Source organism: Engraulis encrasicolus, chromosome 8 (assembly GCF_034702125.1).
Source record: "Engraulis encrasicolus isolate BLACKSEA-1 chromosome 8, IST_EnEncr_1.0, whole genome shotgun sequence".
NCBI classification, from domain to species: domain Eukaryota; kingdom Metazoa; phylum Chordata; class Actinopteri; order Clupeiformes; family Engraulidae; genus Engraulis; species Engraulis encrasicolus.
The window spans coordinates 24278231-24294836 of NC_085864.1; the positions used below are offsets into that span (position 1 = coordinate 24278231).

The 16606-nt window shown below is 45.3% G+C and overlaps 1 protein-coding gene across 2 annotated transcripts in view; it reads right to left on the reverse strand.

Annotated features, from left to right (window-relative positions):
* Positions 1-16606, reverse strand: part of aplp2 (amyloid beta (A4) precursor-like protein 2) — a 77597-nt gene that overhangs the window by 3847 nt on the left and 57144 nt on the right. For both annotated transcript variants that reach the window (XM_063205265.1, XM_063205264.1), the window contains 8 exons: positions 14976-15109; positions 14222-14296; positions 13043-13201; positions 11114-11242; positions 8933-9032; positions 6720-6887; positions 1779-1861; positions 138-215 (listed from right to left, as the gene is read on the reverse strand). In XM_063205265.1, the coding sequence (XP_063061335.1) occupies positions 138-215; positions 1779-1861; positions 6720-6887; positions 8933-9032; positions 11114-11242; positions 13043-13201; positions 14222-14296; positions 14976-15109 (926 nt within the window). The remainder of the gene's footprint in view (positions 1-137; positions 216-1778; positions 1862-6719; positions 6888-8932; positions 9033-11113; positions 11243-13042; positions 13202-14221; positions 14297-14975; positions 15110-16606) is intronic.

The window sequence follows — 16606 nt, forward strand, 5'->3', positions numbered from 1 at the left end:
CATGACTGACCCACAGCGCCAACAGAGGACACCACCAGAATCCCCCCTCCCCTCCCCTCCCCTCCCCTTCACCTACTGCTAAAGAACAAAGCTGTCTGCAGTTCCCCAGATTGACCACTGGGCGGTACTGTACTCACCATATCATCATCATGCAAAACGTTGATTTTCTCTGCACTGTAAATCACTTCCTTAAAATCCCGAGATTCATCAATCACCTGTCAACACAGACAGGGCAGGCCAAGTTAAACTTGTCAAAAGTAATACGTGTTTGTGTGTCGTGTGTGTGTGTGTCGTGTGTCGTGTGTCGTGTGTGTGTGTGTGTGTGTGTGTGGTTAAATTGAGCTCTTAGGTTCTCTTGTCAGAATACACCATAAAAATTAAGAATAGTTTGTAACAGATGTTAACTGTTAAAATTGACAGACAAGAGAGAAAGAGGAGAATCATGGAAACGTTTACAATTTCTCCCTTCTCACTTTAGGCCTGGAATTTAAAATGTTCATATCACATTGCTACAGAAACAAAAAAAATGGGCTGTAGGCCAATAAATATCAATATCAAGCCAAGAAATAGAAGCATATAAACGTGACTAACATAAACAATGGAAATAAGGATGAGACCACCATCAGAGCTGGCTGAATCATTGTCATTTCCACGATAAGTCTTAATCTCACCTAGCCTGGTTCCTACCAGACCTCTGTGTGTTTGAGATCTGGAGCCCCCTGGTGGCGCTCAACACACACAGAGATCTGGGAGCATGTGGCAGGATTCCATTTCTGGACTCAAACAACAACGCTTGAGCATTTATTGCTTCAATATCAATGGCAGTTCGCATTGAGGAGCCACAGGATTTATTATATTGACTATATTGACGCTTTAGAGATCAACAGAAAACGTTTTTGAAGGAATTTGTTGATATTGAAGCAATAAATGCTGCGATTATTTTTGGAAATGGAATCCTGCAACATGCTCCCAGACCTAGTAGCTGGGCTCATGAAGCTGCGTGGAACTACAGGTCGGGCAAGAGCCAGGCAAAATCTCACCACCCATTTTACTGCACTGGTTGTAGCTGTTAGCAGCACTGCTACTTGGCCAATTGTTTGTGTGTGATTTTTGAAGTAAAATGGAGGCATTCTGATTCAAAGAAAGAAAAAGAAAAAAGTTGCAGCATTTACATTCACACCAAGAACCATATCCATTTCACAAACACACACTTACAACAATGTGATCATGCATATAACCACAGTCATTTTTGTCCATACACATTCAACACCCTTTGACGAGCATCACCAGTTCAGTCGCGGAAACATGCAATGGCAGCTGGTTTTTTTTATTCTTTTTTTGTTGGTTCTTTTTGTACAAAACAAAACCATAGAGATTCTGAGAGGAGGTCATTTCGCTGCAAACACTTGCTGTGGATATATTATATAAAAGGGGTATAGAGATACTACATTTCTCCCAAAGGAAATTAAAAAGTACAATCACACAGTGATTTCTGTCCTGCACTGTGCCTGCACTGCTTTAATTGGAGTTGATTAGTATTTTCCTTTAATGACTTGGCCAGCTCTCAGACGCTTACAAAAAATACAAATAAAGAAATAAAGAAAGAAAAACTAAAGAAAACGGATGCAGAGGCAGAGGGAACATCAGGTAGGTCGAGACGGGCTGGCACATATGTCCAGTATGTTGTATGTAGCAGAAGAACGTAACGGGGAGCAGGCAAGAGAGAGGGAAGGAAGAGTAGAGGAGGGAGCCAGATAGAGAGAGAGAGAGTCACTCACCACTTTGTCAACCTTGTTGCCCTTGCTGTTGATGATACGCTCCTCAGCGCCGATCAAGCCATCTAGCCCAGACATGCCAGAGCCTGTGGGGGAATCAAACCAGAACACACACACACACGCAGACACATGCACACACACACGCACACACACACACACACACACACAGGCACGCACGCACAGACACACACACACATACACGCACAGACACACACATACACGCATAGACACACACACACACACTTATAAATATAGCCCCATGACTGCCAGCCATCCAGTAGCACAATCAAGTGCACGGCATGACTTGACATCCCTCGTATTTTCAAACTAATTGTTTGCTTTTTGTATAAAGCCGATATACTGCTTCCGGTGTGCAGTAATAGCACCTTGCATGGCAGCCTTTAGCCATGAGAGAGAGAGAGAGAGAGAGAGAGAGAGAGAGAGAGAGAGAGAGAGAGAGAGAGAGAGAGAGAGAGAGAGAGAGAGAGAGAGAGAGAGAGAGCTTGAGTGTCAGAATGGCCCAATGGAGCTTATAAAACAGTGAAACATTTTGGACATGCTGCTGAGTGGGCAAGAACTATAAAACTTCTGTCTATTTATGGTCTTTTTCATACAAACCTTATAAAAGATTATGAGTCCAGTAAAACAAATGTCCAATGACAGCCCATTTTGTCCGGTTTTGATCAGTGAATATGGTCATAACAAGGCTTTGAAATTGATTTACAAAACAGACTTTATGAATCGGTCATGTGGCCAAGCAGAGGTGGATAGGCCGGTTTCAAATACAACAAGGCCATACCATACATGTTGAACATTGAAACATGTAAACATGTACGTTTCTATCTTTTCATCTGGCTATTTATTGGTCCTGCTCCCAGGTCAGACGTTTGAATGGGCAAGCTTTTACCTTCAACTTGAACATTGAAACACTGACAGAACCACACAGTTGTAATTGGCACTAAATGTATTGCCGCGATCCTGTGTGTATGTATTGGGACTCTTAAGCCAGGTATATGAGCTTGAGTACAAGAAAACAAATGGGTTACTACACTGTAAGCGCAAGTAGAACCAACCAATACATATGGCAGGACGTTTGCTATTTAAAACCAGGACCACCCACCTCTGGTTGCTAAGTTAAAAAGTACAGGGCACTGTTTTCCCGACCTGGCAGTTGTGTAAACTGAGAGCCAGTCACACACACAACCCACTACACCAGGTGTTCTTGGGCTTGTACACAACCACATTACTGCAGCTTTAGAGCTGGAAGCAACTTGCAGAGGAGAAGGATTCTGCTCTTCAAAGCTCTCATAACACAGTAGTACATATGATTAGTTCTGTTCTATCCAGGTTTCTCTGATCATCATGTAAATCATCATAATATAAATCACAGAGAAGAACAGATGATTGGGCTTAGTTCAGTGAGTAAATATCTTGTCCTAAACATTATTATTAGGCCACCCTTGGATACCACTCACTTGTAGTTTACCCTAGATTACAAGAGCAATCTTTAAAAAAACAAAACAAAAGGAATGCAGACAAGTCAAGTGTATGCGTGCCCACACCCATGCACGCACACACCGGGTCAATAACTTTTGTGGAATAAAAAAGTTGACTGTAGGCTTTCCAACCAGAAAAGCCTAACTGGCAATCCACGGGATGTCAGTTAGGTTTTTTTTTTACTCATGCAGGTTAAAGCAGGGTAAAGTCAAGAGGCTTTGTTTCAGCACCACAGGAACAAATTGGACTGGTTGAAAACTTGGCCGCAGGTCAGTGGACACGGCACAGCCCTCCGACAGGGCTCGCTCATTTAGAAAGGAGCGGTAGTGCCTGGCAGGGCGAGAGAGCAGGGGCAGGAGCAGGGGAGTAATAATTAGATAAAACCCCCATCACAGATGAAGTGAGAGACTGTGGACAGGAGCCTGGAAAGCAAAGCTACGCTACAAGCCCAGATGGGATGCGGTGAGCTGTACTCCGCTCGCTACGTATGGATTGAAAGCCAGTTTTCTCTTGAGTGCTGCACCAAGATAATGATTTAGCTTTTCCACTGTACTGCGCAAGTGCGTATATCCTATAGCTGTGTACGGTAGATTTCACATATTTCAGCCTTTTCCATTTGATTTATTCTATTAAAGGAACAGTCCACCATTTTTGGATACATGCTCATTTTACACGTTCCCTCGATTTAAATAATTTTCTTTAGTCTTTCCTCTGTTCTTCCAGCAGGTCATTAAATCGGATGGTAGCAAAAACTGAATGATACCAACTGGTCCCATTCAGTTCGATGATGCATACTAAGAAGTAACACCAACAGAATTGGAGAATGGCTGAAAAGGACTAAAGGTAAAACTCATCTATTTATCAGTGTAAAATTAGCATATTTCCAAAAATAATGGTCATTTTTTTCAGCTGTCTTTCGCATTCATAGTACATGAAGTACACTACTGGTTTGTATGCACGTGTGGACCTATGCTGTTACAGCATTTGTTCACCACATACAACACGCCCCAATCCCACCCGATGAATGACTACAAATGAGGGAGGCATGAGGGGCATCACAGATGGCTAAACTAGACAAAACATGGAAGGAAAGAAGGAAGAAAGGAAAGGAAAGCGAAGGAGAGCAAAAAATAAGGTATGAGGAGTTGAGATGACACAAACACAACACAAAAAAAGAGCCATTTTTGGTGGAGCTGTGAGGCGTGAGTCACCGATCATAACAGAAGAGAATGAAGGAGGGGGAAGAGGAAATAAATAAGAAAATAAGAAAAGCAGCAAAGCCACCAACCTTTCTTGAAGGCACGAGGGGGGTCAGACAGATCACCTAGTGCATCGAGAGTGAGCAAACGAAGAGAAGAAGAAAAATAAATGGGGGGGAAGAAGAGAGAAGAAAAAAAAGAGAAAAAGAGAAACTCAGGTGAGCAGAGAGGGAAAAAAAGGCAAATTGTTTGTCAAGCTGTGCCAAATGACTCGCAGATAGCTCCTGCGGGATGCCTTTTTTTTTGAGAAACCAAGAGTAGGAAAGAAACCCAAAAAAGGGAGGGGGTTGAATTTCAAATTATGGGCCCTGTTGGAATCAGGGAGTTTCTTCGGGCACTTGAGTACGTTTGTTTCATGATTTTAGCTTGTGATGTTCTGGCAAACTCTTGCCTTACATTTTCCCCAAAGCCTCCTTTTCTCCTTTCTTCCACTTCACGAGTTTTTTTTCCCATCCTTTTATTCTTGGCAATGACATGGCAAGGCTGACTGCGAAAAAAAATGGAAGAGTGCCGTGCCTGTGAGAGGGTAATTTTCAGTGCATTTGGCCCCAGACAGGCACCATATAGCCCTGGGGGCGAATGACTTCTGTCGACCCTTAAATGACGTGATGTTGACAGCCACCGGGTCCTTGTGCTCCAGCTCTGGTAGGGGACGGGCCCGCTGTTCCCTCCCTACATGGCAGAAGATGATCTCCGCCACATTTACTGTCACCATTAGCCAACATTAGTGTAGTGACTGCACTGTCCACTCCCGAGCTCTGTTAGTACCTGATTAGTCCTTGGGGACCATGGCAGGTCGGTCCCTGCACTTCAAGAAAAATTCTGAATCCTGAATCATACAGTCCAAGACACAAGGCAGGCAACCTTCCTTAGAAATGGGTTTTATGACAGAATTCTGTCCTTCTTTCTTTTTTTAAGATCCCATGTTTGCAAAATGTGGTGTTGGTACATGCTTTATAGCAAAGTCTACATGGTTATTGTAAAACCAATAGTGAACAATAAAATCTTAAATTAGAGCTATACAGTATGTCCTCATAAATTGTGTAAGCGTTTACATGAGCACCTGACATTTGAGTCCTGTGCTTGTTCATAAATCCACTTTTCCCACGTAAAAGATGACGTTTATGGCTCCTGAAACGATTACATTGTGCAGAAACACGAGCCAAACTTTAAAGCTTTGGAAACATTCGTGACTGCCAAGCGCTGCACGAAAACCACTCAAACATGCCTTCTGCTTCTGTGAGATACTTCAAACAAACTTTTTTTTTTCAGAGCACTCCCTGGTGCTCCACAGCCAGGTATGAGAAAAGGGTGGTTTCACAAAACCACTTCAGGCTAGAAGTGTACTCCTGTGGATAACTGCACAGACACTAGAAGACTAGGATCTCGTTTCCTTCCTGGGGTGCATTTCTGGAAAAAGTAGTTGTTAGCAGTTAGCAACTTCCATGGTTGCCAATGAGAAATTGCATTGCAACCAGCAAAGTAGTTCACATAGTTAGCAACTACGCTTTCCAGAAATGCACCCCTGGCTTGCTAGGGCCTGAAGCTAATTCACTTGTCTACATGTCCACGTGGTCGGACCAATAAATGTGGACACGTCTTTGTTTTCTTTACAAATGAAAATCATCTGCCGGTATATGTACATATGTGCAATAGATGCACCGTGTCTTTCAGCTGTGACAAATAATTCTCAACAATGCCAACTAGGTCATGACTCATTGCGCAATGAGGATTTTTATACCTTCCTGCAGTCATTATCAGTGGCCTTTTTAGTCCAAGACAGCAAACAGTGACAGCGTTTTGCTTTCATTTTGATTTGCTTTCATGATCAGGTTCATGCCTGCTTTAGTCATGTCATCCATTGAATGGTGTGTACCTCATCTCATATGTAATGTATGATGAGATTCCATACAAAACCGCCGTGCAAAATGTTGGGGACTTAACTACCCAACCCCAACTCCACGTGGCTGGTTGGAGCCTAAAGCATAAAAATCAATATTTCCCAAACGATATGGTTGACCCACCTCCCTTAGTTTGCTAATGGTTGTTTGCTCCCTGACAAAAGTGGGAGGAGCTCCCATTTTTTCGGGAGCTCAGAATCGTGTTTGTATTGTTCTTGGCCTGACTAGAGGTAACGCTGAAGGTGTGGCGTCACTAGGAGGGCGAGGCCTGGCTAGGGATAACTCACCCTCGGCCTCGGGGTGGGATCCCAGGGAGTTGACCTGGAAGGGGCGGAAGGGCTTGCCGTCGAAGTTGGGCACCTCCTCGCTCTCCTCTGACGACATGGTCACGTCCTGCTCTGACACAGGGGGCAGGAACTGGTCCATGTCAGCCTTCTGCTCCTGGAGAAGCTCATCTGTGCCATTGAGGAAGCAAACCAAGAGGGGGAGAAAATAGGAAGATGGAGGGAGAAGAGAGGAAGGTGGAGGGAGAGGAATGGGGAGGCAAAGAGAGATGGAGGTAAGATTTTTTTGTGAGTATTATTCTTAAAATACTTAAAAAGTTTTTCCCAGCATTGAATTTCTAACACCCTGAAAATAAAGAGGGAGGAGTACCAAGATGAAGGGATCAAAGAGGGGAGAGGAGAGGTAGAGGTAAGTTTTTATTTATGAGCAAAATTCTTAAAATACTAAAAAATCAACATGAGTAACATCCTGAATTTCACATCCTGAAAATAAAGTAAAAAGGTAGCGAGATAGAGAGATGGCAGAGAGGGGAGTGACAGAGAAGTGGAGGTGATGGTTTTTCTCTCATGTGCATAATTTCCAATATTAGAAATTCCGTGCAAGTAACATCTCTTTTTGAACGTCTTTCATCCATCCTCAAGCTCTGCCAATGCCTGCTAAAATAAAATCACCCTTTTTTAAACTCCAATCTCACCGACAGCACATATGGAAAGTACAACTACTTTCTTGCAAAAAATAAAGAAGCCCAACATTATTCCCCCTCACTCTCACTCCCGTGGCATTACATGAAATAAGCATGACCCAGTTATGTCACATCTTCCACTTCCTCTTTAATCTAGAGTCTCCTCCGCTGCACAGGTTTCTTTTATAAGCAGAAGAAAGCAAGCGGTGCGATCAGGGCCAGGCGCTAGGCATAAGGCAGATGAGGCGTTCGCCTAGGGCGCCAAACGTCCTGGGGGGCACCAAGACCCACAGAATTACAATATTAAGCTAAATAACGCATTAAACTTTACATTGACAATGTTTTTTGAATGGGCACTCAGTACATATACATGGTACTAGATCAGTTGTGCTCAATCAGATGTATGTCACCATGTTTACAGATGCCAATGTGAAATTCCACAAAAAGGAAAGATCGGTTCTTGCCTAGGGCTCCAAATTGCCTAGAACCGGCCCTGGGTGGAATGGATAAGGAGCGGGAGGGAAAAGAAGGCTGAGGAGCCGTTTTTGGCAGCCGAGCACAGCCCTGCACTACTCTGCTCTCTCCTCTCCCATCAAACCTCAGGCTTCAGAGACCCGGAGACTAGCAGACAGACAGGCAGACAGGCAGACTGGTCGGTGGTATGCTGTTGTACTGCAGCTTGTTTACGTCTAATTGTGTCGGCTGCTGCTGTGGGGAGATGCGCTGTGCTGCCGGTGGGCTGAAGATGTGTCATACTGCAGGGCGCGCACGTACACACACAGAACTGTGTGTTGCTTGCATATGTTTTCACCTTTGTGGTAACGTGCACACAGACAAACACACGCACGCGCACATGCACGCACGCATGCACACGCAGACGCAGACGCACACACACACACACACCACAGGGGTGGATGTGTACACACACACAAGCATACCCCGTCATGTAATTTCTTCCTGTGTAGTGAACACAACCAATTGATCTCCCCAATTAGCCCATTCCTCTGTCTGTCGGTTGAATCGGGTGCCTATGAGGATCAGCAGGGATCCGAAAGGTGGCAGAGTTGTTACTTCTAATCTTTCAGGGGATGAAAACAGATTTTTGGTCTCTCTATCTGTGGCTGTTGTAATAGTTTCAAAGGGACGGCTTGGATTCATGCATTTGATTTTCATAATGGAGTCATGCCCTCTGAATAATTGTGTGTGTGCCTCTGCTGACTCCCTTCTCTTTTGGTTTATTCCACTTTTACATTTATTCTGATGTTGTGATCCCACTCCAAGAGGTGAGGGTGGTGGAACCTTAACTGATGAAATGCCATGATAAATAAATGTTACATGTGACAAAGGACAAAGATTCCCCCCTCCCATCTTGAACATTTCTTGTTAGTTTCCTGGACATCTACCGAGAATCCTGTGCAATCGGCGGGCAGTGACAAAAGGTAACGTCCCCCCCTTTGAACATTTCTTGCTAGTTTCCTGGATTTCTACCGAGCATCCTGTGCAATCGGCAGGCAGTGAGTGAGTGGCACCTACCAATTTCGTCCTGGATCTCGTCGGCCACGTAGGGGACCTTGTAGAGCAGTGACAGGCTCTGATTCATCCTCTCCTCGATCACACGCAGGTGTGTCATCACCTGGCGATGGAGGGTGGGGGAGGGGGGGGTGGGGGTGGAGAAGAGAGAGCAGAGTGATGAGAAAGGAGACACGGAGACCACTGCGAAATAATAACAAGTATATTAATAAGTTCTGACAAGTGATCGGTCCAATAAAAAGAACCACCACCTAGGGATTGGCTGTGATAAAAAAAACAAACTTCATTATTTTCACAATAACTGCTTATTTATATCCATGCTTTTAATATCTCACTCTAAAATACACAAAGGTACCTGATCAAACTGCTATGCCGTGTGAAATGGTAATAAGAGTCGGCAGAGGCAGACACAGGAATCCAGTCACGCTTTTAGCACATATGAGAGTTTTATTTATTTATTTATATCTTTTAAAAACCAGACTGTGCATCGCGTGGTTGCAATGCACATGCAGTTTCTCCAAACCAGCAACAGATGGCAATAATATGCCTCTCCAAAAAAGTAGGGTGGTACCACCCGACACACACACGCGCACGCACACGCACGCGCGCACGCACGCACACACCATCTTTTAATCTGTGCACGAAACAGAGAGAAACATGCAATTTTGTTTGTTTAGACTTTTTTGTGAATACCGTTAATGCCGCCGACTTTTAAAGCCAAACACTGCAGCAGCGGCAGATTGAAATGCCTAATCTTAATCTGAACCCCAAAATAAACAGGACCCATCCCTAATGAGTTGCACTAAGATAGTGTTTCTCAACGTGGGCGCTACAGCCCCCCAGGGGACATTGAGGAGCCCTAGGGGGGCGTTGAGAAGGATACAGCTGCTTAGTTGCCATTGGGGGGGCATTAGTCCATTTAATTTTTTATTACTAAGGGGGCGTTGTCAGGCTTATGATGAGGTCAAGGGGGCGTTGGGAGGCTTGTGATGAGTTCAAGGGGGTGTTTGTTCAAAAAAGGTTGAGAACCACTGCACTAAGCAAAAAGAGAGAGCGAGCGAGAGAGATTAGCCATGGCAGCTTTTCCCATGACTCCTCCACAACTCGACCACTCACTAAAAGCTGGCCCCTTCTCTTTAACCATCCATCTCTGTCGTGGTGTGTTCATCACGGTCCCTTTGCCATGCCTTTCTCTCCGGCTCCCCTCCCACCCTGATTGATCATCCCGCCAGATTAGCTGGAAGTGACATTCAGCCGGTGTACCGAGGGGATCAGAGTCAAGAGGCCATTCAATCAAAATGGCTCGCAAAAAAAAGGAGCTCGCTTTGCCTCGCTTGCTTGGTTGGTTGGTGCTCGCGACGGGGCAGAATTACACAAGACTATGCACTATTGCTAATCTACAGCACAGGATCTTTGGCTGGCTTCTTGTCTAGTCATGCTAGCGAGAGCTCAGCCCACCCACGGCTTCTTTAAGGGGCCAAACGCGAGCGAGCGAGTGAGTGAGCGAGCCCTGTACTTTGCTCTCGGGCTCTCTGCGTGTGGTTGATGCAGTCTCTCACAGCAAGCCTCCAGCACTGGCAGTTTAGTCAGCAAGTCTCACTGCAAGTGGAATTTCACACCAAGTTCTAATTTTTAGGGGTCGTAAATACAGACTGCGTGTGGTAGCGTTTGGGCTTTTTCATTCCCACATTGCACGTGCATTGTGGCGCCACTGGTGCTGTTCAAGTGTGTCTGATTTAAAGGGACAGTCCAGAGTTTTTTGAAATATGCTCATTTTACACCTATCCTTGGGTTAAATTATTGACTTTTACCTTTATCCTGTTCTTCAAGCCTGGTGAGATTACTTTTTAGCACACATCTTTGAACCAAATAGGACTGCCTGGTACAATTTCAGTTTTTTATCATCTGGTTCAATGATTCCTGCTAAGAAGTATTATCAGACTCAGACTCAGTGTATTTCTTTGAAAAGCTACCCTTTTTTCAGCCTTGTATCGCTGCAATGTCTTTGCAGCTTGTGCATCACACTGATATTTGGCCTCTGGTCAGGCAATAAATCGATGCTTCAGACGAGTTGATAATGATCATTGCTAATCATGGCTAGGGGATGAACAACACCTCCATCCATGCATGTTGTTAATGCTATTGTTGTTGTTGTTGTGATGAAGGGATGATGATGGGCCCTACCTGGGACTTCATCTGGGCAGCCTTCTCCGGGTCCACAGCCACGACGTGCTGGTAATGCCGGATGGTGTGCTGGCGATCCTTATTCTCGGCACGCACGTACCTCTTCAGGGCCTGCAGAATGCGGTGGGGCTGAGAGAGAGAGAGAGAGAGGGGGGATACAGAGAGAGAGAGAGAGAGAGAGGGCGAAGCAGAGAGAGAGAGAGAAGCAGAGAGAGAGAGAGAGAGAGAGAGAGAGAGAGAGAGAGAGAGAGAGAGAGAGAGAGAGAGAGAGAGAGAGAGAGAGAGAGAGAGAGAGAGAGAGAGAGAGAGAGGGAGTGATGAAGCAGAGAGAGAGAGAGAGAGAGAGAGAGAGAGAGAGAGAGAGAGAGAGAGAGAGAGAGAGAGAGAGAGAGAGAGAGAGAGAGAGAGAGAAAGATAGGGAGAGAGAGAGAGGTTGGTTATGTGACAATACTTTGCCAGCAGTTGGGACACATTGGGATTGGCGAGGTGGGTGTGTGCTAGTGAGAGAGGATAAGAGTTTTTTTTTTAAATGACATGAAGGGGATTATGAAAAACTGATTTTCCAAAGTGCCCGAGGGCCAGCACAGACGCAGCTCAATTCATCACAGTGATTTATTTTAAATACCCCCTCCAGACCTGGCACCTTTTTTTTTTTTTTTTTTTTTTTAAAGGTCTCAGCATTGCACAAAATACTGACCTGGACCCCTCTAACACCCTGGCAGTTTGACTGCAGTGCTCTGAAATGAATGATCCTAGCAACATCACAGGGAGCCAAATGAACACAGAATATCAATCGTAGCATTTTCAGCTCCGCCATGTTTAACTAAATTGAATCGATGAAAGTTAATTACAGAAAGCAAAAAACAAAAGCGCACACGTTTTGCGATGCCTAACAAATGAGGCGAGCCATTTCCTCATCATGCTGGCTGGGCTCACACAGCCATGTCCACATCCAACCTGAGCAGCAGCAGGAGGAGAAGGGAGGGAAAGCCAGACACCTGGAGATCGCCCGAGGCTGCGGCTGCTGTAATGGTGTTGTATCGATATGAGCTACCTTTCAAGCTGAGCTAGCAAGCCATTACAACACACTAGATTAGCGTCCCGCTGAGGTCTACAGCTAGTGCTAGGGCTGTTAGCAGCTTATTGGTAGCTCATCTTGACGAAGCAGCCCCATTACAGCAGAACAAGGGCCTTAGCTGTCAGTACCTTGGGTGGGACTACCTTCAGGGCTGCTAGGTAGTTCTCCCGAGCAACTCTGTAACTCTTAGTACAGCACACTATGTGCAATGGCTGTCAGTACTTTGGATGGCTCTACCTGCAGGGCTACAGGGCTACAGGGCTTCGGAGTTGATCTTGAGAGCCTATTAGCTAGCTAATCTAGGCGAAGCAGCTCGTGTCGACAGAACACTGTGCTATTTTTTTAACAGCCAACTGTTAGCTCATCTTGACAGACTAACCGGGCGAATACACCAGCAGCGATGAGTTTAAGCGACAGAGAATCGCTGGAGTCTGCAGAAAGAGCGATACGAGGGATGATGAAAGCGACTGAGTATGTCAGTTAAAAGCAAAATGCAAGCATTCTGACATTCCATTGGCGGTGGCGGCTGTCGCCGAACCGCATCATAGCTCATTTGCATAATATTCGCTCAAGTCCAACAAATAAACTGACAAACTGTCGCCGAAGTTGCTCAAATCACCCCTAGTCGCCTGAATCGCTTTTGTCTCTTCTCTCGGCAGCGACTAAATACAAAGTCAATTACTTCCGTCACTGGAATCGCTCATGTCGCGATTGGTGTATTTGTGTGGTAAGTGTCTTTTGTTCAGCACCTTGGGTGGGTCAGCCTGCAGTCCTGCAGGGCTTCTGGTTTGGGCTACGTTAACTGGTTGACTGGGTTCATCTTGTAAGACTAGGTGTGTCTTGGTCAGTACCTTGGGTGGGTCTGCCTGCAGTGCTGCCAGGTAGTTCTCCAGGGCCAGGCGGCGGCGGTCGTTGAGCATGGCCTCCACGCGCGCCAGGTGGGTCTCCACCAGCTGCTGCTTCTCGCTGGCCGCCTGCTCCTCCAGGGACTCCACCATGGTCTGGAAATGCTGTGGGTGGACGGGAAACAAGGGAACATCGTGTCAGAGGTGACAACATGTAGCCTGGGCCGCTGTGGCCCAGCGAGCTAAGACCCCCAAATTTGGGGTTGTATGCCCACGGGGACCCCGGTTCGAGTCCGAGTCATTTCCTGGCCCTGCCCCATCTCTCTCTCCCAATTGTTTCCTGTCTACTATCATACTGTCATGTAATAACAAAGGGCAAAAAGCCCCAAAAAACTTAAAAAAGAAAACATCTAGCCTGAATAAGACAGGGATAGAAGAGTTTAAACTTGAAATGAGGACAATGGGGTGTTGCTGCACTGCTGGCTTTACTGTTTTAATAAGTCACTTGTTATGGCAGGTATTTTTCAGGTACAGGCTGAAAAAGGGGACATTTGGAGAAGACAAGAACATGCAAGAGCTTGTGCTGAAATGAGAGCATAACACGCTTGCTGCCTTGCTGTCTTTACTATTTTAACAATCCACTTGCTGTAGCAGACACCACCACAGTGCTAAAATGAAGTTCTTTCAGATGACACAGCTAGACAGCCAAAATCAAGTGCCACCTTTTGCTTACTACTTTATCATTGAATGGCACTTTTCGTGTTAAAAGGCAGCTCAAAGGTACTTGAGGTTTCTTAGAAGCAAGGATCTTATCTATTCCTTCAAGATGGCAATTCAGAATCCTTGGAAAGCAGCAATCAGTCTGTTTCAGACATAACCTTTTGTTGAATGACTCACGAGTATGACTAAGGCCCCCGCTGTCAGACAGCGACTATGACACTCTATCTCACCTTAGCATGTGGTGCTATTGGTTTGTGCTGTATCATGTGGCGAATAAAATGAAAATCAATCAATGTCAGTAGTCAGTGGCTCACCTGGATGAGGTTTGTGCTACGTATGTCCTGTATTAATGTTCTCTTATGAACTGAGATTATCAGATAAAAATCAATCGATCAATCACCCAATCAATCCATCAATCACCCAATCAATCAATCAATCAATCAATGCCTGTAGTCAGTGACTCACCTGAATGAGGTTCTGCCTCTCCACCTTGGGCAGGTTCTTAGCCTGACGCTCAGCGTCTTCCCACTCCTTCCTCACCTAGACACACAGACACAGACAATGCAAATAGAATGGTTCAAAACAGTCGTTCAGCAGAATCAAATACATCATCCTTTCACAAATACATGAGATTCAATGTTGATAATGTTAGCATTGAAATATTCTGTGTGGATGTCACCTACTCTTCCAGGTACCTAACCCCACATTATTCCAGGGGCTGTAACCAATACCCTGTAAATAACTGTATATTAACTGTATATTATGAGAAGTTACTCATCTAAGTGTTATGCAATGTAATTTTTACAGTTGTGGTTGCCGTTTTTGGTCTAAATGACCCCTTAAAAGTACCATTACGATGCTACAATTTTGACTGCAATGAGGGGCAACTTCATCAGAGCAACATATTAAAGGTGCATGGCATTACTTCAAGGCAGTTGGCACACCCTCTCTGGGTGGCACTTGTCCACCCTTACCTTCTCAGTGTGAAGACATTTTGGTATGGAAATATCACTGATATGATATTTTTACAAGTATCATGGTGTTGCTATAAGGCAGTAGCCACTCATCTGATAAAGCATCTAATAGAAGAGCCTGGAGTCCTCATTTTCTAAGAAAATGAGGACTCCAGGCTCTTCTATTAAATGATTTACCTCTTAACTTAACATGGTTTACTCCTGAACCAGCTTCTTAGTACAGTATAGGGCCCTGGTCTCCTCACCTTCTCCATGCGGTTACGGTGGCGAATCTCCAGCTGCTCCTTGGCCCTCTGGAAGCGGCTGTGCTCCTTGTCGTCAGCGGGCGTCTCAAAGTACACGTCCACATCATCGGTGGGCTGGGGCGTGGGGGGTGTGACTGCACACACACGCCGACACAGACACAAAACACACACACACACACACACACACACACACGCACACAGATAGAGCCGTGAGGAGGAGAGTGGAGAGTGACAAAATGGACAATTGTCTTAGAAGCACAAATGCTGAGCGGTAAATGCAGACGGAAGGAAACAGAAGGGAGAAGCAGCAAGGTAGCAGAATCTCGTCTTCTTTGTCTACCAGAGAAGAACCGCAAGAGCCGAGAGAGAGAGAGAGAGAGAGAGAGAGAGAGAGAGAGAGAGAGAGAGAGAGAGAGAGAGAGAGAGAGAGATGATGATGATGAGAGAAAGAGAGAGAAACAAAAGAGAGAAAGGGAGGACGAAGCAAGGTGTCTCTGACTGGCCACGGCGAAAAGGGGTAATGTGAGAAGAGATTATTTTCCTAGTTGCTCTGCAAGCGTAGCACTTTAAAGGCAACAATGATCCGCTCTGATGGGCAGCCAGCTGACATTCGCATCCCCTGCCGACCGAGGAAGAGGAGGAGGCGGCACGGGCCTTGCTACGGAGATACAACAGCACAGCTCTTCACATTCCACCCCCCCCACGCCCCCCAAATCCTGCTGATTCAACTGCACCCACGTCTTAGAACCAGCAGGGCCGGCTCTAGCCATCTTGGTGCCCTAGGCGAGCACCCCTTTTTCACTTTTGTATTTAAAAATTGCCATCTGTAAACATAGCATCGCACCTTGTCCATGAGTATTCATTGTCAAAGTTTAATGTTTTCTATCACTTGACATTCTTTGGGGATTTAGAGCATTACCAGCGCCCCCAAGACATTTGGTGCCCTAGGCGATTGCCTTATCTGCCTATGCCTAGCGCCGGCCCAGAGAATCAGTTCACTCAATTTTAGCTGGATGCTCAGCCTGCTGAATGTACCAGATGCCTGTGATGGACTACGGTGCCATCGCAGTTCCTTTTTCTAGAAGCATCTCTTTAAGGTTCTTTGGCAGAAACGGTTGTTTTTCTTGTTTTAGGCTGGCCAAACGGGGTCGAAAAACAGTGCAGCGCACGCAGATAAAGAGGGTAGGAAGACAGTAAAGCAAGCAGACAAGAAACAAGGGGTCCTCGAAAAGCCAGAACAAAATGAAGTGAGTGGAGTGTTTTTAGCATAGTGGAAGTTAAGAAGTCTAAAGTGTGGTGGGCGGATGATCCAGGTTCTTTTAGCAGGTTAAAGAATCAGGGGGAGGGAAAATATCATTAGGAGACTGAGGTTTAATATAAATATAGTAATTTATTCTATTGGCTAAATTGTGTACTGTATGATGAGAAGTTACAGCTTATGCTCTATCCACTACTGTATAAACAGAGATCCTGGCTTCAGAAAGAATAAAAACCCTTGAAATGCATTTCATCCAATCTTTTCTGAATTAGCCAATTGTCAATTACCTCAGAATTACTTGTATTTACTGTGCTGAGTGACAGGCTTCTCTGTAGGATTTTTATTTAATCTTTCTGAAGGTGATGATCTTTCT